The sequence below is a fragment of the Salmo trutta genome, chromosome 17 (genome assembly GCF_901001165.1).
Source record: "Salmo trutta chromosome 17, fSalTru1.1, whole genome shotgun sequence".
Lineage (NCBI taxonomy): Eukaryota > Metazoa > Chordata > Actinopteri > Salmoniformes > Salmonidae > Salmo > Salmo trutta.
The window spans coordinates 22,153,715-22,177,100 of record NC_042973.1 but is presented as its reverse complement, the minus strand read 5'-3'; the positions used below and the strand labels follow the sequence as shown (position 1 = coordinate 22,177,100).

General features: G+C 42.0%; 1 protein-coding gene across 1 annotated transcript; it reads left to right on the top strand.

Moving 5' to 3' along the window:
- Positions 1–783: 783 nt before the first annotated feature.
- On the top strand, positions 784–22,481 carry LOC115151846 (SUMO-activating enzyme subunit 2). Its single transcript, XM_029696136.1, has 17 exons — positions 784–1,035; positions 1,614–1,697; positions 2,338–2,408; positions 2,495–2,559; positions 2,692–2,792; positions 2,918–3,039; positions 4,465–4,532; positions 4,673–4,794; positions 4,922–5,021; positions 7,742–7,890; positions 8,031–8,124; positions 8,704–8,816; positions 9,089–9,244; positions 9,505–9,601; positions 21,142–21,247; positions 21,354–21,493; positions 21,710–22,481. Exons 1-17 carry the CDS (start codon positions 895–897, stop codon positions 21,913–21,915), a joined length of 1,935 nt encoding a protein of 644 aa, XP_029551996.1. The 5' UTR covers positions 784–894; the 3' UTR covers positions 21,916–22,481.
- The last annotated feature ends 905 nt before the right edge of the window (positions 22,482–23,386 follow it).

The following is a 23,386-nucleotide window of genomic DNA, read 5'->3' as shown; positions in this document are numbered from 1 at the left end:
CTATTATCCTCAGTAATTTTCCATCCAGATTGTTAGACCCCGGTGTCTTGCCATTGTTGATAGACAACAATACTTTTTTCAATTCTTGTCTTTCATAATTTGGTCAGATATACTTGGATGTGTAGTGTCAGCATTTGTTGCTGGCATGTCATCCCTAAGGTTGCTTATCTTGCCAATGAAAAAGTCATTAAAGTAGTTTGCAATATCAGTGGGCTTTGTGATGAATGAGCCATCTGATTCAATGAAAGTGACTAGGCAACAGGATAGATCATAGACAGTAGCAGCAGTGTATGTGGTGAGTGTGAATTGTGTGTGTGAGGTGTGTGTTGGGGTGTGAGCATGTGGGTAGAGTCTAGTGGGTGTGCATAGTCAGTGCAAGAGAGTTAGTGCAAAGGTGGACTTCAATATATATGTTTACCACCACTCAAAGCAATAAACTAGTTTTATGTCAGTGATACTCTGGCTCTCAATCATTTTCATTATGACTACTTGTTTTAGCTTGACTGGATGTTTTTGTCAATCTGAATGGAATGAATTTGCCACTGCTCTATCTTGAACTAGCTATATCATCAAAACTGGTATCCAACAATATCTTCCCACCCACATAGTGAGAAAGGCAGCAACAACGCCTATTTTGGTCATGGTTTTGGTGTGCAGTTCAGCACTGTACTGTCAGAGAAGGAAACTCAACGAACTCAACTCAAAAGCCTAAACCTCGCCTCTCCAGAAGGCGGCACTATAGGCATAGTGTTTGATCAGTCTTTGTGTGCTTATGTGGAAAGGCCCCCTTATCGGAGTGAGGAGGTGGTGCCTGCTGCTAGCTAGCTTGTTAGCCACATAGCTAGCTCCTCTCTCTTCTGGTCTACTGCAGTTTCTGTCTTTTTCTGATCAACAATGGTACAACTAGTGGGGTCTCTCCGAAAAGAGCTCGCTGATTCCTTATCCGCTTGCCGGGTGCTGGTGGTCGGAGCTGGAGGAATTGGTTGCGAGCTCTTGAAAAATCTTGTACTCACCGGCTTCAAAAATATAGAAGTTGTAAGTCGTGCAGGGGGCGGACATTTTCTGGGTCTTTGTGCAGCTACGGGCTGATGTGTGAAAGGCCTAGCGTGCTAGCATATAATGTAGCTAGCATGCTAGCTAGTCTGAAATAAGTGTATATATTAGAACATTTTCACATGGACCTGGCTATATGTAAGTGGTGGAGTTAGCGATGTAGTTATATAGCTAGCTAGTTACATGCATGTGTATATAAAAACACAAAATTTAGGTCACTTCGCCCAGAATTTCAATTGCGCGCCATGTTGTTCCGACCTCTTTGTGGTCTGCTAACGTTAGCTAGACAATGCTAAGCTGCCCATACCGGTATGCTTGAAGGCTAATTAGCTAGCTACTAGCAATGCCGGTGATTTGTGATAAGCAATGTAATCTACAATGCAGCTAGCTAGATATATAATAACGCACGCTAGGTAGCTAACTAGCTAACGTTATACACGTTGTAGCAAAGTCTTTCATACCACGTTAAACTTTTTTGTGAACCTGTCTTGATCGTATTAATTGCATTTTTTCTATCAGTAATTGTGTTTTAACTTCGATTTGCTGTGTCTCATTTATAGATTGATCTGGACACTATTGATGTGAGCAACCTGAACAGACAGTTCCTGTTCCAGAAGAAACATGTGGGGAAGTCCAAGGCGCAGGTAGGGGACAGATGCTTTGTTGTTCTTTCACAAACATGAGATCACTTGGTCGTGCATTCTAAAATACACAGAGTTTACAAAACATTAGGAACACCTTCCTAATATTGAGTTGCACCCCCTTTTGCCCTGAGGCTGTTCAGACTCAATTCGTCAGGGCATGGACTCTACGAGGTGTCAAGCGTTCCACAGGGATGCATGCCTTGTTGACTCCAATGCTTTCCACAGTTGTCAAGTTGGCTGAATGTCCTTTGTGTTGTGGAACATTCTTGATATACACAGGAAACTGTTGTGTGGAAAAACCCGGCAGCGTTGCAGTTCTTGACACACTCAAACAGGTGCGCCTGGCACCTACAACCATACCCAATTCAAAGGCACTTAAATATTTTTTCTTGCCCATTCACTGTCTGAATGGCACACATACACAATTCATGTCTCAAGGCTTAAAGATCCTTCAGTCACCTGTCTCTTCCTCTTCATCTACACTGATTTGAAGTGGATTAAACAAGTGACATCCATAAGGGATCATAGCTTTCACCTGGAAAGAGCAGGTGAAAGCTATGTTCCTAATGTTTTGTACACTCAGTGTATGCTGTACACAATCTAAATACTATTTGTGAACTTACGGCTGGCTGTCTTGCAGGTGGCCAAAGAGAGTGTGCTGCAATTCTGTCCCACTGCCAACATTACAGCCTACCATGACAGCATCATGAAGTAAGTTATCTAGTGTTGTGAGTTGCTGGTGTGAGAACTTAATGTCCTTGATCCTGTTTAATGTTTGGTATGTTTGTCCTTCACAGCCCAGATTACAATGTGGAATTCTTCAGGAACTTCATGCTTGTCATGAATGCTTTGGACAATCGAGGTATAGTAATATCTACTTCCCCCTAATTACACCCTCTTTCCCTAACCCTAGTCTGTCCGTAGAGTACGTTTGGTATCTCTTCCCTGTTGTGGTCCTGGTCTTACCGCCAGCTGAATCTTTTCATCCTTGCAGCGGCTCGTAACCATGTGAACAGGATGTGTCTTGCAGCTGACATTCCCCTGATTGAGAGTGGCACAGCTGGCTACCTTGGGCAGGTGACCGTTATTAAGAAGGTAAGACACGGATGAAAACAACCTGTGGATGCCGATTAGATGCATGGTCATGTTCAGTGCAGTAAAAATTCATTAGATACAGAGTGAAATAATCACCTCCCTCTCCTTGCTTTTCCACACTATAGGGTCTTACTGAGTGTTATGAGTGCCAGCCCAAACCCACACAGAAAACCTTCCCTGGTTGTACCATTCGCAACACCCCCTCTGAGCCTATACACTGCATTGTGTGGGCCAAGTACCTGTTCAAGTAAGTGTTGTTGAAGTGCTTTTTAAATTATTTTTTTTATTTATATCACCTTTATTTAACCAGGTAGGCCAGTTGAGAACAAGTTCTCATTTACAACTACGACCTGACCAAGATAAAGCAAAGCAGTGCGACAAATAAGTTACACATTGAATAAACAAATGTACAGTCAATAACACAATATAAAATTCTGTATACAGTATCTGCAAATGAGGTAAAGCAATAAATAGGCGAATAGTGGCGAAGTAATTACAATTTAGCAATTTACACTGGAGTGATATATGTGCAGATGAGGATGTGCAAGTAGAAATACTGGTGTGCAAAAGAGCAGAAAAACAAATATGGGGATGAGGTAGGTAGTTGGTTGGATGGGCTATTTACAGATGGGCTGTGTACAGCTGCAGCGATCGGTAAGCTGCTCTGACAGCTGACGCTTAAAGTTAGTGAGGGAGATATAAGTCTCCAACTTCAGCGATTTTTGCAATTCGTTCCAGTCATTGGCAGCAGAGAACGGGAAGGAAAGGCGGCCAAAGAGGTGTTGGCTTTGGGGATGACCAGTGAAATATACCTGCTGGAGCGTATGCTACGGGTGGGTGTTGCTATGGTGACCAGTGAGCTGAGAAAAGGCGGAACTTTACCTAGCAAAGACTTATAGATGACCTGGAGCCAGTGGGTTTTGCAACGAATATGTAGTGACGGCCAGCCAATGAGAGCATACAGGTCGCAGTGGTGGGTAGTATATGGGGCTTTGGTGACAAAACGGATGGCACTGTGATAGACTGCATCCAATTTGCTGAGTAGAGTGTTGGAGGCTATTTTGTAAATGACATCGCCGAAGTCGAGAATCGGTAGGACAGTCAGTTATACGAGGGTATGTTTGGCAGCATGAGTGAAGCAGGCTTTTTTTTTTTCCCCATTGTTTAACCAGGTAGGCTAGTTGAGAACAAGTTATCATTTGCAACTGCGACCTGGCCAAGATAAAGCATAGCAGTTAGACACATACAACACAGTTACACATGGAATGAACAAAACATAGTCAATAATACAGTAGAAAAAAAGAAAACAAAAAGTCTATATACAGTGATATACAGCTTTGTTGCGAAATAGGAAGCCGATTCTAGATTTAACTTTGGATTGGAGATACTTAATATGAGTCTGCAAGGAGAGTTTACAGTCTAGCCAGACACCTAGGTATTTATAGTTGTCCACATATTCTAAGTCAGAACCGTCTAGAGTAGTGATGCTGGGCGAGTGGGTGCCGGCAGCGATCTTTTGAAGAGCATGCATTTCGTTTTACTAGCATTTCAGAGCGGTTGGAGGCCACGGAAGGAGTGGTGGTATTGCTTGCAGAGATATGTTTTATTGCTGGGAGGTTGAGATTAAGCCCATGATAGTGACAATCCAGTTTTATTTTAATCTCCACCTCAGCCAGCTCTTTGGAGAGGAGGATGCAGATCAGGAGGTGTCCCCTGACACAGCTGACCCAGAGCTTTCATGTGAGTAGAGCGCAACACTAGAGAATTCTAATACTGCCACCTCCCTGCCCTCCATAGACCAGAGGGGTGAGATGCACTGACACGTATGCAGTAAAAGGCTGCTGTGTACACTGGTTTTCATTGAGGTCTCCTATTCTCAGGGAACCCTGCAGACACTGAAGCCCGAGCCACAGCATCTGATCAGGATGGAGACATCAAGCGGGTGTCCACCAAGGACTGGGCACGATCCACAGGCTACGACGCAGTCAAACTCTTCAACAAGGTAGGCTTTAGTGTGAACAAGCATTTACTAAAGGACTGCTTAAGTGAAAGTGTCCCCTTGTCTTGTCAACAAGCTTATTAGCCCCTCGACTTTGGCTAATAGCCATTTGATTTGTGTGGTCCTCCAGCTTTTCAAAGATGACATCCAGTACCTCCTGACCATGGACAAGCTGTGGAAGAAGAGGAAAGCGCCACTCCCTCTGGATTGGCTTGAGATTCAGAAACTTGGTAAGATATTAGCATCCTACACTGAACAAAAAATATAAACGCATTGTGTATTATGTTGGTCCCATGTTTCATGAGCAGAAATAAAATAAAAGCTTATTTCTCTCAAATTTTGTGCAAAAATTTGTTTAAATCCCTGTTAGTGAGAATTTCTCCTTTGCCAAGATAATCCATCCACTTGACAGGTGTGGCATATTAAGAAGCTGGTTAAACAGCATGATCATTACACAGGTGCACCTTGTGCTAGGAACAATAAAAGGCCTCTCTAAAATGTGCAGTTTTGTCACAATGTCACAGAGGTCTCAAGTTAAGGAATTATGCAATCGGCATACTAACTGAAGGAATGCCCACCAGCTCTGTTGCCAGAGATTTTAATGTTCATTTCTCTACCATAAGCCGCCTCCAATGTCATTTTAGATAATTTGGCAGTACGTCCAACTGGCCTCAACTGCAGACCACGTGCATGTCGTCGTGTGGGAGAGCGATTTGCAGATGTTAAGAGTGCTCTACGGTGGGGTTATGGTATGGGCAGGCATAAGCTACAGACAACGAACACAATTGCATTTTATCAATGGCAATTTGAATGCACAGAGATACCGTGACGAGGTCCTGAGGCCCATTGTCGTGCCATTCCTCCGCCGCCATCATGTTATGTTTCAGCATATAATGCACTTCCCATGTTGCAAATATCTGTACACAATTCCTGGAAGCTGAAAATGTCCCAGTTCTTCCATGCCTGCATACTCACCAGACAGGTCACTCAATGAGTATGTTTGGTATGCTCTGGATTAGAGGTCAGCCGATTTATCATTTTTCAACGCCGATACCGATTATTGGAGGACCAAAAAAGGCCGATACCGATTTAATCGGACAATTTTTATATATTTGTAATAATGACAATTACAACAATTCTGAATGAACAATGAACGCTTTTATTTTAACTTAATATAATACATAAATAAAATCTATTTAGTCTCAAATAAATAATGAAACATGCTCAATTTGGTTTAAATAATGCAAAAACACAGTGTTAGAGAAGAAAGTAAAAGTGCAATATGTGCCATGTAAAAAAGCTAAAGTTTAAGTTCCTTGCTCAGAACATGAGAACATATGAAAGCTGGTGGTTCAATATTCCCAGTTCTTCAATATTCCCAGTTAAGAAGTTTTAGGTTGTAGTTATATGAATTATGACGCGTCAACTATTTCTCTCTACCATTTGTATTTCATATACCTTTGACTATTGGATGTTCTAATTGGCACTTTAGTATTTCCAGCCAAATCTCTGGAGTTGATCGGCTTGAAGTCATAAACAGCGCTGTGAAGCAAGCATTGCTAAGAGCTGCTGGCAAATGCATTAAAATTTGAATGAATGCTTACGAGCCTGCTGCCGCCTACCACCGCTCAGACTGCTCTATCAAATCATAGACTTAATTATAATATAATAAACACGAGCCGTTGGTCATTAATGTGGTAAATTCCGGAAATTATAATTTCGTAAACAAAACGTTTATTCTCTCAGTGAAATACGGAACCGTTCTGTATTTTATCAAACGGGCAGCAACCCTAAGTCTAAATATTGCTGTTACATTGCACAACCTTCAATGTTATGTCATAATTATGTAATATTCTGGCAAATTAGTTCACAGTTCGCAACGAGCCAGGCGGCCCAAACTGTTGCATATAACCTGACTCTGCGTGCAATGAACGCAAGAGAAGTGACACAATTTCCCAACTTAATATTGCCTGCTAACATGAATTTATTTTAACTAAATATGCAGGTTTTAAAAAAGTATACTTGTATTGATTTTAAGAAAGGCATTGATGTTTATGGTTAGGTATATTTGTGCAACGGTTATGCTTTTTTCATGAATGCGCTTTTGTTAAATCATCACCCATTTGGCGAAGTACGCTGTGATTCGATGATAAATTAACAGGCACCGCATTGATTATCTGCAACGCAGGACAAGCTAGTTAAACTAGTAATATCATCAACCATGTGTAGTGAACTAGTGATTATGTTAAGATTGATAAATTGTTTTTTATATGATAAGTTTAATGCTAGCTAGCAACTTACCTTGGCTCCTTGCTGCACTCGCGTAACAGTTGGTCAGCCTGCCACGCAGTTTCCTCGTGGAATGCAATGTAATCGGCCATAATCGGCATCCAAAAGGCAGATTACCGATTGTTATGAAAACTTGAAATCGGCCATGCCGATTTAATCGGTCGACCTCTACTCTGGATTGACGTGTACTACAGCGTTTTCCAGTTCCCGCCAATATCCAGAAATTAAGCACAACCATTGAAGAGGAGTGGGACCACATTCCACAGGCCACAATCAACAGCCTGATCAACTCTATGCGAAGGAGATGTGTCTCGCTGTACGAGGCAAATTGTGGTCACACTAGATACTGACTGGTTTTGTGATCAACGCCCCTACTTTTTTTTCTTTCTTTTTGTACAGGTATCTGTGACCAACAAATGCATGTCTGTATTCCCAGTCATGTGAAATCCATAGATTAGGGCCGAATTAATTAATTTAAAATGACCGATTTCCTTATATGAACTGTAACTCAGTAAAATCTTTGAAATGGTTGCGTTTATATTTTTGTTCAGTACATATTATGTTGCTCCAAGCTGCAGTAGAGTGCAGTGGACCAGTGGATTTTTTTGTGGTAGTTTTGTCATTGTCTCTCTCTCTCTCTCTCTCTCTGCTTGTGCGATAGCGTGTCCCCAGGAGGTGACTGGGACGGGACTGAAGGACCAACAGGTGTTGGGTGTGGCAGGTTACTCCCAGCTCTTCTCCCGCAGCGTGGAAACCCTGCGCTCCATGTTGGCTGACAAAGGGGATGGAGCAGAACTTGTGTGGGACAAGGTGAGGACCGAAGGATGGGAAATTGCAGAATCAACACTGCCCCACTGGAACAAAATATTTTGGTGGAGATAGAAAATAGTCCTGGGAAGATGATGCTCTTTTGGCATTGCATTTGAGTAACATTTTCCTCCTGTTGCTAGGATGACCCTCCAGCGATGGACTTTGTGACAGCAGCCGCCAACTTGCGCATGCATATCTTTAGCATGAACATGAAGAGCCGTTTTGACATCAAGTGTGGGTATTTTGGGTGAAAGATGTCGAGCTGTTAAGTTATTATTGTGACAATTTATTATTGATACAGATTCATACAATTGATTTTACTTTCTTGCTTTAAAGTTCCAATGCTGCTGTTTTTATCTCGATATCAAATCATTTCTGCTTAACAATTAAGTACCTTACTGTGATTGTTTGTTTTTAATTAAAATTGTCAATTTCTCAAGCAAGAATATGGCTAGGACTGTATGGGAGTGGTCTGAGTGGGCAGGGGGAAACTGAAAACTATATGTTATTGGCTGAGAGGTTTGGAACTCTTTGTTATTGGTCTGTTAACTAATGTACCACTTGATGTCACACTTGATGTCACAAGGCAGGCCAAAACTCCATCCCACCAAAACAGGCAGAAGTTTTAGGCAGTCTTTTCAAACAGCTCTTAGACTAAAAAGAGCATAATCATTTTCATAATTTCACAGTATTATTCCATCCTCATATTGTGGAAATGTATATAAATCATGTTTTTGACTGCACTGGGCATTTAAATGTTTCTAAGACTGATACCTATTATGGTGTTTTGATTTTGTAAATTGTTCCTTGCAGCCATGGCAGGGAACATCATTCCAGCAATCGCCACAACCAATGCAGTCATTGCTGGCCTCATTGTGCTGGAGGCTCTGAAGATCCTGTCTGGAGATGTGGAGCAGTGTCGCACGGTGAGAAATCAGGAGAGATCCCTTCTACTCTTAGAGGGTGGTACTCTACCTTTGATCATCTGCCCCTAGTCTGCACACTCGGGGAAGCTTTGAAAGTATGAATGGGGCGCTATTTTCAAAATGCAGCATATCACTTACTTGGCCCAGCATTTCATTCACAAATTGTAGCCATGATGGTTGTAAATAATTTAATAGCAGATTATGGGTGTTTGGTGTATGCCTACTGTGCTCTGAAACATTTTCTAATGTTCCTTTCTGTATGGTGTTCTTAGATCTTCCTGAACAAGCAGCCTAACCCCAGGAAAAAGCTGCTTGTTCCATGTGCTTTGGACCCACCCAGTGCCAACTGTTATGTGTGTGCCAGCAAGCCAGAGGTTACAGTCAAACTGAATGTGCACAAAACTCTTGTGCTGGCCCTTCAAGACAAGGTAATGTATGCCTCTCTGGCTCCTGTATGTGTGTGACCATCCTTACAATCAGACTGATAAAGACAGACAAAAACAGACTGGTATGGACGTTGTTGGCCAGTGATGAAGACATTTTTGACCATAGAGGCAGAGATGAAGCCAGATGGATATTGACTATACAACACCAATCTGGTTTGCTTGTTTGTTGCAACCACCACAACACAGTGAAAAGTGATCAGCATATCTATGTGTTCCGCTAAAGATACTTGTTTCTTTGTTAGATATTAAAGGAGAAGTTTGGGATGGTGGCGCCAGATGTGCAGATCGAGGATGGGAAAGGGACAATCCTCATCTCCTCTGAGGAGGGTGAAACTGAAGGTATAAGACAATCACAGAATAATATCAGACTGTTCCCAAGGAGACCAGTAGAGGATGCCAATCTGTTCTCATGGTGACTGCAGGCCTTGACATTAACATTTTTAGCCACTTTACAAATAAAATGCATTATTATATTTTTTTACCCTCGAGAATCAGACAAGAAGGTAGGCTAGCTACACTCTGCCTATTGGCTTCTTTGCATAGTCCAGCCTACACTCTGTCCTGAAAGATGGTTGGCCACCCTTGGTAGCCTATAAAATAATGCAACATTACAAGTACAACCAAATACTTTTTTTTGGTTTATTAAATAATTCCCTCCAGGGCTTGAAATGAAGGGTGTCCTGTTGTCCCTGGAACGATGAACAATGTCTACGGGTCAAAATACAACCACTGCACATATTATTTTTAAAATCAAATCACATTTCATTGGTCACATACACTTATTTAGCTGATGTTATTGCGGGAGTAGCGAAATCCGAAAAGCAATGAGGTCGATGCAACAGATCAGACCATTTAGCATAAAATGTTGATAGTTTTATCTCTTCATATTATAAGCTCAACAATACGCTCATGGCTGTAGGCTACGTACAAATGTTCCAAAAATGCAATTAGCGGGAAAACACTCGCTTTTAAGTTAGTTTTAACAGTGGTCAAGTATGCTACTGTGGCTATTTGATCATAATGTAGTCCAAACAAGAGCCTACCATCAAAAACAATGGAGAATGCATCCAATAACATTTTAACATGGAAATAGCTGTTCTATCGTTCAGCCTACAGTAGCAGCCAATGTGTTAGTAGCAGCCAATGTGTTCAATATAAGCCTACTTTGAGACTTTGGAAAAAAACATTAACCAGGGCTCCCGAGTGGCGCAGCGGCCTAAGGCACTGCATCTCAGTGCAAGAGTTAAATAAATAAAAAATACTGTTTAACCACGTGTCCTTCAGACAAGGTGACTGAACATGTTGTTTGATGCAAGAAACCACTTTACAATATAAAATGCATCATTATTCCCATACCATTATTACAGTGAATCAGACAAATTATTCTACTCTCTGCCTATTGGCCACTTGGCTTATTCAAGCCTGTATCAAAATACAACGTTGCCCCTTTAAGACAAAAAAAGCTCTTTAGCTGACTGACTTTTCAAAGATGTCTTGAAATGCACACATTTGTGCTCTTGTAGGAATCAGTCACTTCCCCATTGCTGACTACAAATTATCAATAACCGGGCTAATAACTCACTAACTAGCAAAGGATATGAACAAATGTACACACGTCCCTACATGAAGCTCTCGCTTTGATCTCAAAACAAGTGCATCTACTCTCGACTGCTGATGCTGCAAAAAGTCCAGTTCAAAGTGAATGGCACAGATCTATATATGGCAATGGTCTAATCCTGAATGCTGATTGGTTAAAATAGAATTCCCAGCCGGTGTCTATTCCACAAATTACCACCAGCTAAATCTATGAAGTTAACGTCTATGGGCTAGGTGGCACGTCACCGTCCCACTCTATTCAACAGCCAGTGGAAGAGCGTGGCGCGAAATACAAAACCTCAAAAATGCAATAATTTCAATTTTTCAAACATACGACTATTTTACACCATTTTAAAGACAAGACTCTCGTTAATCTAACCACATTGTCCGATTTCAAAAAGGATTTACAGCGAACGCAAAACATTAGATTATATTAGGAGAGTACATAGCCACAAATAATCACACAGCCATTTTCCAAGCAAGCATATATGTCACATAAACCCAAAACACAGCTAAATGAAGCACTAACCTTTGATTATCTTCATCAGATGACACTCGTAGGACATTATGTTATACAATACATGCATGTTTTGTTCAATCAAGTTCATATTTATATCCAAAAACAGCTTTTTACATTGGCATGTGATGTTCAGAACATGCATTCCCACCCAAAACGTCCGGTGAATTTACTAAATTACTCACCATAAACGTTGACAAAATACATAATTATTTTAAGAATTATAGATACAGAACTCCTTTATGCAATCGCTATGTCAGATTTTAAAATAGCTTTTCGGCGAAAGCACATTTTGCAATATTCTGAGTACATAGCTCAGCCATCACGGCTAGCTATTTTGACACCCGCCAACTTCGGGGCTCACTAAACTCAGAATTACTATTAGAAAAATTGTATTACCTTTGCTGATCTTTGTCAGAATGCACTCCCAGGACTGCTACTTCCACAAGAAATGTTGTTTTTGTTCCAAATAATCCATAGTTATGTGCGTTCAGGTCACTATCCAAAGGGTAACGCGCGAGCGCATTTCGAGACAATAAAAAATAAAAAAAATAAAAAAAAATTTCCTTTACCGTACTTAGAAGCATGTCAAACGCTGTTTAAAATCAATTTTTCTGGCTATTTTTCTCGTAAAATAGCGATAATATTCCAACCGGACAATAGTGTTTTCATTCAAAGAGGAAAAGAAAAAACAGCATGATCGCGGGACCGCGCATACCCAGTCTCTTAGTCACCAGGCAGACCACTGACAAACTGAGCTACCATACTCTGCCCAGAGACAGGAGATGCCTCAATCCACTTTCTGAAGGCTTTAGAGAGCCAATGGAAGCCTTAGAAAGTGCAACGTAACCCCAGAGATACTGTAGTTTCGAAAGGGACTAGAAAGAACTACAAATGGTCAGACAGGCCACTTCCTGCTTGGAATTTTCTCAGGTTTTTGCCTGCCATATGAGTTCTGTTATACTCACAGACACCATTCAAGCAGTTTTAGAAACTTCAGAGTGTTTTCTATCCAAATCTACTAATAATATGCATATTCTCGTTTCTGGGCAAGAGTAGTAACCAGTTTAAATCGGGTACGTTTTTTATCCAGCCGTGAAAATACTGCCCCCTAGCCCAGACAGGTTAAAATGTCTATTTACTCTGTTCCATCTGACTGTGCAGTCCACTGTCTTATCAGCCCAGCCAGGTACTTTATAAACTTGATCTCCACTATAAAAAGAATATAGACATTATCTCACATTTCTTTTAGACTAACATTTTAGTTTTCAACGGGAGATTTGTATTAATCTTGCTGTCTGTCTCTCCGACATTTGCAACATTGTCTCAATATTGAAATTCGATCTTCAGCATTCCCACAGTAATGAACGTGTCGGGACGAGACAGTCAGGTAGCGTTTCTCAGCCAGTTGAAATCATGAATCAGCTGGCATCATTTGTATTTATACAAAGAAATATCAATTGAAAAAAGGTGAAACGATGTGCAGCTAGTTTGCAGTCATTCCAGCTTCAGTTTGAAGTGATTGTGTTAGCTGTGTTGTTGACTAGCTCCTCTGAACAACAGTGTCCTGACAAAATTGTGCCTCATTAGCTCATTGTTATGGATGTATCCAAATAAATGTCACTAGAAAACAGCTTAAATGCAAATGCGGATAAGAACATTGCCAGCCAGTATGGCAATGGAACATTTATAACGAACGACTGAGTCGTGTCCATAGATGCAGAACAAAAAGACTGAACGACTGGGTCGCATCTCTAGCAACCGAACCAATAGAACAAACGACCAGCCGGCTTGGGTAGCAACCCTAGATTTGTGTCGTGACTGTCTTTTGGAAGGATGAAATGGTATGAATAAATGAATCAAAACCTTTTAAATTAGAATATAGCAATCATTATTTGAATATATTGGTAACCCATTTGTATAAAAGTGATAATGCCCTCGAAGCCGGTGTTTGAGCTGCATTAGGCAGCCAGAGAATAGCAGAGAAGCCGGTGTTTGGAGGATATATTGGCACGGGTGTTAGGCCCGAGACGGCAAACCATGCCAATATATCCTCCAAACACCGGCTTCTCTGCTATTCTCTGGCTGCCTACTGCAGCTCTGATTTGGTTACAATGCACTGGTCTGTGTAGTGCTGCCTGAGTCGTGCCTGTCATGCAATAGACTCCAACTCAGATGTGTTCTGCCTGCAACAAATTCTCTTATAGTTTGTTTTGCATACTAAGTCTTGCATAGTTTGTTTTGTTTCGGTATGTTGCATTGAAAGGGGCTAATATTGCGTAGATTCCATTACAATTCCCACAGTAAAGGGAAAGTTGATCGTGTTAACTAATGGGGAAAACTAGAAAGTTGAGTGAAATTCACTCTCGTGCTTCTCTGTGCGCACTGATATTTCTTCTGCATGGCAGTCCCGGGGGGAGCTCATGCGCAGCTTAGAGGGAAAATTGCTCTCCAGTCTTGTGACCATTTGATCTGAACGAACCGTGCCTCGAGTATTTTGACAGAATCCAGGCTTTTGTACGTTAATGTTAATTATCCTTCATTATATTTGTCAAACATGACTGCCATTTTGCCTATATGTTATTAAAAGTTTGGCAGAATGTTCTGGCGCCTCACGTCAGCATCGATTTGGACATAATATGAGGCTGTAGCCAATATGCATAGCACCTACACTTTGACATGTAGGCTTTAATTTATGTACATGAGAAATAGATTATAATATAATATTGGCCCCTCTTATCCAATTCAGACTGGAGTAATTATTTTATATTGTGATGTGTGCTTTGACAATTTTTAGTTTTTTGGACTTAAATCTTATTTTTATTTTTTGCTTGTCCCGGACAAAAGGACAAGTGTTGTCAAGCTATGGACTGTATATTGTACTAGGGTTGGACAATGTCAACATTTGTCCTATTGCGATTATGTACTCGTAAAACATTGTGATATACGATGGTATTGGCCCCTATTGGCCCTAAATTTGGAGAGAGAAAAACAAATAAAATAAACAGTTGGACTACAACTGGACAATTCAGGATGAGATGTTGTTGAAAGCCTGGGCAGAGGCAAACATCTTCTTATATTCCTTTCTGGTGGAGCTTCAGCGTGGAACAGATTTGTATGCGTGTGTGTGACGCTCACATGACGGAGCAAAGTGACGGTCAACTGATGAGGAATGGTCTGTAGTGAGTTAGGTTATAAATCATGGGCTGGAGAGAAGCAAAGTCTACCATCATCACAACTAGATAATTGCTTTGTCTCATCCTCTCTAAATATTGTTTGTTCAATCTCTCAAAGCTTGACTCCGATTTCATTCTTGTTTTTCAAAACGGCAACGTTAGGACAACACCTTCTTAGGCTATTATAATATTTGGGAAATAGGCTACTGTTTATAATTTTAACTTTTCTTGAAGCTTCTTTAATGTCTAGTAGGAATATAAACTCAGAAAAAAAGAAATGTCCCTTTTTCAGGACCCTGTCTTTCAAAGATAATTCGTAAAAATCCAAATAACTTCAGAGGCCTTTCTGACTCTGAAAAACACCAAAAGAAAGATGCCCAGGGTCCCTGCGTGAACGTGCCTTAGGCATGCTGCAAGGAGGCATGAGGACTGCAGATGTGGCCAGTGCAATAAATTGCAATGACTGTACTGTGAGACACCTAAGACAGCGCTACAGGGAGACAGGACGGACAGCTGATCGTCCTCGCAGTGGCAGACCACGTGTAACAACACCTTCACATGATCGGTACATCTGAACATCCTGTACCACAGGTGTGATGGCAACAACAACTGCCTAAGTTACACCAGGAATGCACAATCCCTCCATCGGTGCTCAGACTGTCTGCAATAGGCTGAGAGAGGCTGGACTAAGGGCTTATAGGCCTGTTGTAAGGCAGGTCCTCACCAGACATCACCGGAAACAACATTACCTATGGGCACAAACCCACCGTCGCTGGACCAGACAGGACTGGCAAAAAATGCTCTTCACTGACGAGTTGCGGTTTTGTCGCACCGGGGGTGATGGTAGGATTCGCGTTTATCGTCGAAGGAATGAGCGTTATACCGAGGCCTGTACTCTGGAGCGGGATCAATTTGGAGGTGGAGGATCCGTCATGGTCTGGGGCGGTTTGTCACAGCATCATTGGACTGAGCTTGTTGTCATTGCAGGCAATCTCAACGCTGTGCGTTACAGGGAAGACATCCTCCTCCCTCATGTGGTACCCTTCCTGCAGGCTCATCCTGACATGACCCTCCAGCATGACAATGCCACCAGCCATACTGCTCGTTCTGTGCGTGATTTCCTACAAGACCGGAATGTCAGTGTTTTGCCATGGCCAGCAAAGAGCCCGGCTTTCAATCCCATTGAGCACGTCTGGGACCTGTTGGATCGGAGTGTGAGGGCTAGGGCCATTCCCCCCAGAAATGTCCGGGAACTTGCAGGTGCCTTGGTGGAAGAGTGTGGTAACATCTCACAGCAAGAACTGGCAAATCTGGTGCAGTCTATGAGGAGGAGATGCACTGCAGTACTTAATGCAGCTGGTGGCCACACCAGATACTGACTTACTTTTGATTTTGACACCGCCCTTTGTTTAGGGACACATTCAATTTCTGTTAGTCACATGTCTGTGGAACTTGTTCAGTTTGTCTTAGTTGTTGAATCTTATGTTCCTACAAATATGTACACATTTTAAGTTTGCTGAAAATAAACGCAGTTGACAGTGAGAGGACGTTTCTTTTTTAGCTGAGTTTAGGTTATTGGCCATTTGGTTTTCAGACTCACATGGAGGGATTTATTTCATAATAAGCTTAAACTTTGTTAAACTTGTTATTCAATTTTTCTATAGGCTATTGATGTTTGTTCTCTCATTATTAGTCCCCTGGCTACCTTATATTTTTAGGCTATTCAAACTACTTTTTGTGATGTAACTCAGCTAGCATTCAGCATTAATTGTTTGATCAGGAGAACGACATGCATGCATAAAACGATGAAAGCATAGCCTAGCCCAAAGTCATATTCATAGCCTATCGAATGGAGAGTGAGAAGAAATATAGCCTACATTTTTAAAAACGGCTAGCCACAAGATAGTTAAGGACTGTCCGTTATTTACAGTGCCTTCAGAAAGTATTCATGCACCTTGACTTATTCTACATTTTGGTGTTACAGCCTGAATACAAAATTGATTCAATGTTTTTTAAATCTCACCCATCTACACACAATACCCCATAGTGACTAAGTGAAAACATGTCTTTGGACATTTCTACACATTGAAAATGAAATACAGAAATCTTATTTACATAGGTATTCACACCCCTTTGCTATGTCACTCCAAATGAGGTCAAGGGCATCCACTTTCCGTTGATCATCCTTGAGATGTCACTACAGCTTAATTGGAGTCCACCTGTGGCCAATTCAATTGCATGGACATGATTTAGAAAGAAACACACCTGTCTATATAAGGTCACACAGTTTGACAATGCATGTCAGAGCAGAAACTATACCATGAAGTCCAAGGAACTGTTCGTAGATCTGAGATATAATTATGATGGGGCATATATCTGGGAAAGGGTATGAAACTATTTCTAGTGTTGAAAGTTTCCAAGAGCACAGTGTCCGTCCAACCAAACTGAGCAACCGGGCATGAAGGACTTTGGTCAGGAACCAAATTTAAATAGGTTCATTAGGCCCTAATCTATGGATTTCGCATGAATGGACAGGGGCACGGCCATGGGTGGTACTGGGAGGGCATAGGCCCACCCACTGGGGAGCCAGGTCCAGCCAATCAAAATGAGTTTTTCCCCACAAAAGGGCTTTATTACAGATATAAATACTCCTCAGTTTCACCAGCTGTCCGGGTGGCAGGTCTCTGACAATCCCGCAGGTGAAGAAGCCGGATGTGGAGGTCCTGGGCTGGGGTTGTTACGTGGTCTGCAGTTGGATGTTATGCCAAATTCTCTAAAACGACGGAGGCGGATTATGGTAGAGAAATGAACATTCACATATCTGGCAACAGCTCTGGTGGACATTCCTTCAGTCAGCATGCCTATTGCACGCTCGCTCAATTTGAGACATCTGTGTCATTGTGTTGTGACAAAACTGTACATTTTAGAGTTGCCTTTTATTGTCCCCAGCACAAGATGCATCTGTGTAATGATCATGCTGTTTAATCGACATATTGATATGTCAGGTGGATGGATTGTCTTGGCAAAGGAGAAATGCTCACTAACAGGGATGTAAACAAATTTATGCACAACATTTTAGAGAAATAAGCTTTTTGTGAGCATGGAACATTTCTGGGATCTTTTTTTTTTTTTAGCTCATGAAAGATGGGACCAACACTTACATGTTGCATTTCATATTTTTGTTCAATATATTTGGCCTGAATGCAAAGGGCCGTCTGGGAGAACTAGGCACAGCTCATCACCCGTCGAACATAACCTCTACCGTGAAGCATGGTGGTTGCAGCATCATGCTATGGGGATGCTTTTCAGCGGTAGGAACTGTGAGACTGGTAAGGATAGAAGGAACATGAATGGAGTCAAATTCAGGCAAATCCTAGATGAGAACCAGCTTCAGAGTGCAAAGGACTTTCGGTTGGGGCGAATGAGCCCAAGCATACATAGCTTTCCAAGACGACTCAAAGCTGTACTCACCGCCAAAGGTGCTTCTACGAAATATAGACTATGGGGTGTGACTACTTATGTAATAGATATTTCATCTTCAAAACATGTGCTAACATTTCTAAAAACATGTTTTCACCTTGTCATTATGGGGTATTATGTATAGATGAGTGAGAGGAGAAAAAATCTATTTAATACATTTTGAATTCGGGCTGTAACACGTACTGCATTGAATAGCCCTCGCGATATGCACCTTTTCAGGGAAGTTAGGAACCAATATACACAGGCAGTTAGGAAAGCAAAGGCTAGCATTTTCAAACAGAAATTTGCATCCTGTAGCACTAACTCCAAAAAGTTCTGGGACACTGTAAAGTCCATGGAGAATAAGAGCACCTCCTCCCAGCTGCCCACTGCACTGAGGCTAGGAAACACTGTCACCACCGATAAATCTACAATAATTGAGAATTTCAATAAGCATTTTTCTACATCTGGCCATGCTTCCCATCTGGCTACCCCTACCCCGGTCAACAGCCCTGCACCCCTCACTGCAACTTGCCCAAGCCTTCCCCATTTCTCCTTCACCCAAATACAGATAGCTGATGTTCTGAAAGAGCTGCAAAATCTGGACCCCTACAAATCAGCAGGGCTGGACAATCTGGAAATTGTTGAAATTGTTGCAACCCCTATTACTAGCTTGTTCAAACTCTCTTTCGTATCGTCTGAGATCCCCAAAGATTGGAAAGCTGCCGCGATCATCCCCCTCTTCAAAGGGGGAGACACTCTAGACCCAAACTGCTACAGACCTATATCTATCCCCCCCGCCTTTCTAAGGTCTTGGAAAACCAAGTTAACAAACAGATCACCGACCATTTCGAATCCCACCGTACCTTCTCCGCTATGCAATCTGGTTTCCGAGCTGGTCATGGGTACCACCTCAGCCACACTCAAGGTCCTAAACGACATCATAACCTCCATCGATAAAAGACAGTACTGTGCAGCTGTATTCATCGACCTGTCCAAGGCTTTCGACTCTCAATCACCACATTCTTATCGGCAGACTCAACAGCCTTGGTTTCTCAAATGACTGCCTCGCCTGGTTCACCAACTACTTCTCAGATAGAGTTCAGTGTGTCAAATCAGAGGGCCTGTTGTCCGGACCTCTGGCAGTCTATGGGGGTGCCACAGGGTTCAATCCTTGGGCCGACTCTTTTCTCTGTATACATCAATGATGTCGCTCTTGCTGCTGGTGATTGTCTGATCCACCTCTACGCAGACAACACCATTCTGTATACTTCTGGCCCTTCTTTGGACACTGTGTAACCTCCAAATGAGCTTCAATGCCATACAACACTCTTTCCGTGGCCTCCAACTGCACTTAAATGCAAGCAAAACTAAATGCGAGCTCTTCAACCGATCGCTGCCCACATCTACCCATCCGTCCAGCGTCACTACTCTGGACGGTTTTGACTTAGAATATGTGGACAACTACAAATACCTAGGTGTCTGGTTAGACACTAAACTCTCCTTCCAGACTCACATTAAGCATCTCCAATCCAAAATTAAATCTAGAATCGGCTTCCTATTTCGCAACAAAGCATCCTTCACTCATGCTGCTAAACATGCCCTCGTAAAACTATCCTACCGATCCTTGACTTAATAGCCTCCAACACTTTACTCAGCAAATTGGATGCAGTCTATCACAGTGCCATCCGTTTTGTCACCGAAGCCCCATGTACTACCCACCACTGCGACCTTATGCTCTCGTTGGCTGGCCCTCGCTTTATATCCGTCACCAAACCCACTGGCTCCAGGTCATCTGTAAGTCGTTGCTAGGTAAAGCCCCGCCTTATCTCAGCTCACTGGTCACCATAGCAGTGCCCACCCACAGCACGCGCTCCAGCAGGTATATTTCACTGGTCATCCCCAAAGCCAATTCCTCCTTTGGCCGTCTTTCCTTACAGTTATCTGCTGCCAATGACTGGAACGAACTGCAAAAATCACTGAAGCTGGAGACTTGTATCTCCCTCACTAGCTTTAAGCACCAGCTGTCAGAGCAGCTCAAGCACAGATCACTGCACCTGTACATAGCCAATCTGTAAATAGCCCATCCAACTACATCATCACCATATTGTTATTTATTTTATTTATTTTGCTCCTTTGCACCCCAGTAGTGCTACTTGCACACTCATCTTCTGCACATCTATCACCCCAGTGTTCAATTTGCCATACTGTAATAAATTCGCCACTATGGCCTATTTATTGCCTCACCCCCCTTATCCTACCTCATTTGCACACACTGTATATATATACTTTCTCTATTGTATTATTTAACTGTATGTTTGTTTATTCCATGTGTAGCTCTGTGTCGCACTGCTTTGCTTTATCTTGGCCAAGTCGCAGTTGTAAATGAGAACTTGTTCTGAGCTAGCCTACCTGGTTAAATAAAAGTGAAATAAATAAAATAAAAAAATGCAACAAAATGTGGAATAAGTCAAGCGGTATGAATGCTTTCTGAAGGCACTGTATATATAAAAATTTGGTTTAGGCCATAAGGCCCAAGCATCCGACAGAGAGGGGGGAGAGAGAGACAATATTTTCTGAATGGCCAATTTGCCCTGCTTTGGTGTACTACTCTGCTCTGTCTAGCCTACATTCCTCTTGCGTTCTGTATAACATATTTATTGAAATAGGCCAGCCTTCATTAATATGAAGCCTTTCATAAAACAAGATTATAGCAAATAGGAATAGACAAATTACTCAATGTTACTGAGCTGCCCTGCCCGACTCCGTTATTTATTGCGCGGCGCTAGTCAAGCTCAAATAGGCTAAACCAGGGGTCTCCAACCTTGTTCCTGGAGAGCTACTGTCCTTTTCGCTCCAACCCCAGTTGTAACTAACCTGGTTCAGGTTATCAACCAAGTATTAGGGTTGGCGTAAAAACCTACAGGACGGTAACTCTCCAGAAACAGGGTTGGAGACCCCTGGGCAAAACCGTTGTCTGTCACATCACAATGTTGTCACCATTGGCAATGGCCGTCGATCATCGTCGATAGGCGGTGCTATCATAATATCGCTAAACCCTATATTGTACTCAACGGTATACTCTTATCAGGTGTACATATTTATTATCATGCACCATTCTCTTCTTATAGCAAACAACAGCAAGTTTCTGTCTGACTTTGGGATACGACATGGTAGCCGTCTGCAAGTGGATGACTTTCTGCAGGATTACACACTCCTGGTTAACGTGATTCACTGGTAAGAGAGGATGTATATCTGTGTGCTGTATAGGCCTTTGCATTTGCATGACTAATGCAAATTTGTTTCCCTAATGTAAATGTATTTCTGCGCTTGTCTGGAAAAGTGAGGACTTGGAAAAGGATGTGGAGTTTGAGGTGGTGGGTGACGCCCCTGACAAAGCTCCAACCCCACCCAGCGCACAAGAGGACAAGAATGTTGCCAACGGCAACAAAGACTCTGCAGAACCATCCACCTCTTCCAAAGGTGAGCAAAACTGACATTGACAACAGAGATGGACTGTTTTAGACTGTCTAGTCATCAAAATCCTGGTCATAAGTCACCTGTCCTTTAAACCATTTTGTTTACAGTACTGAGCATCATGTACAGCTATGTTTATTTTGTAGCTGAACGTAAACTCTAAAAAGGTACATGTCAATCGTCTCTCATCTGACTTTCTCTTGTTTTCCTTTCTCCTCTTAGCCCCTGCTGAGCAGGATGATGTTCTGATAGTTGATTCGGACGAGGAGGAGCCGTCCTCCAGCACTATGGATGTCCGCATGGACTCAGGAGGCCACAAGAGGAAGCTCCATGATGCTGAGACAGGCGAGGCTTCAGCCAAGCGCCAACGCCTGGATCAGCCTTCGGCTGCCGATGAGGACGATGATGACATCATTGCACTAGACTAGTATGTCTCTCCTGGCCCCTCCCCTCTTCAGAAGGATGAAACTCTGTGTTTGTGTTTTCATACGCTGTTCCTCTTACCAAACATGTGTAAATATAAATGTACAAAAACTGTTAAGTGTGCCAGTTTTTTTATTTTGGTCCATCACAGATGGATAAAATACTTTTAGCTTTTTGTATTTTTTTATAATGTATTTGTCATGTCACAAGTCAGGGTGTGGTTTGTAGGGAGACTGAAAGAAACATTTAATAACAAATGTTTTTTTCAGCGTATTTCATCCAGTAAACTTACACCTCCATTGAAGGAATGTAAAAAAAAAAAAAAGTTATCAAACCCAATCATTTCTTTGAGTCAAGCATTGACTGAATTTTCTTTGTAATTGTTAACCACTGACCACTTGCAGGGTGAGTTGCTTTGTCACAGCTGGTTAAAAAAGAAATTGTACTGGAGTTTGTTACTTTATTTATAAATCTTTCATGTGGTTTATAGTTGGAGCCATCATATCCAGGCCTCAACCTCCCTTTGGACCAAATAGATAACGACACAATAAACACTTACAGATCTAACGACCCCAAAATTGTTTTCTTAAGCTTTAGCATACACAGTATTACTGGTATACAGTATTTGTTTGGAACATCAGTACTTTGGCTTGTTTTTACTGGACACACCACCAAATGTCAATTTGCTAACTTATTTGCGGTGCTTTTGTGGGCGGGGGGGGACAATGAAGCCCTTTCATTGCTTGGTTTTGGTTAGACACATTTTTTTTGCCACAGTTGTCTTCTAAAGGGTTCAGACGGAGAAAAGGCCTCATAGCAATTACAAGTTTGCCGAAAGAGCGAATGAGTTTCATAACGTCCTTTTAACGTTTGTCTTCCAACGTCCTGGGACTGAAGGAAAAACATTTTTCAGAGCAAATATTTTGTAACTGAAGGTGTGTGTGCGTGTGTGTAGGGATTAAAGTCCAAAAGAGTCATCTCAGCCCTGTCAGTAAATGGAGTACACAAGAAAAGCCATAACATAAGCATGTTTACAATAAACATGACATTCCTAAGGAGCTTTAGCTGAACATATTCTCAGTCCCATACTAGTACAATGTTTGCAAGACTTCAATGTTATTCAAAATAACCTCATCCAAAAATGTACATTAAATCAGAATAAAACACTTGGGCTGCATGTCAGAGCAGAAACTATACCATGAAGTCCAAGGAACTGTCCGTAGATCTGAGATAATTATGATGGGGCATATATCTGGGAAAGGGTATGAAACTATTTCTAGTGTTGAAAGTTTCCAAGAGCACAGTGGCCGTCCAACCAAACTGAGCAACCGGGCATGAAGGACTTTGGTCAGGAACCCAATTTAAACAAGTTCATTAGGCCCTAATTTATGGATTTCACATGAATGGACAGGGGCATAGGCCCACCCACTGGGGAGCCAGGTCCAGTCAATCAGAATGAGTTTTTCCCCACAAAAG

What these genes read in the sequence shown, in the direction of transcription:
- LOC115151846 (XM_029696136.1), top strand. Translation starts at nt 895, where the DNA reads ATGGTACAACTAGTGGGGTCTCTCCGAAAAGAGCTCGCTGATTCCTTA. An exon ending in TACCATGACAGCATCATGAA is followed by an intron (nt 2,409 to 2,494) that starts GTAAGTTATCTA and finishes TGTCCTTCACAG; the next exon opens with CCCAGATTACAATGTGGAAT. An exon ending in AGCTGACCCAGAGCTTTCAT is followed by an intron (nt 4,533 to 4,672) that starts GTGAGTAGAGCG and finishes TCCTATTCTCAG; the next exon opens with GGAACCCTGCAGACACTGAA.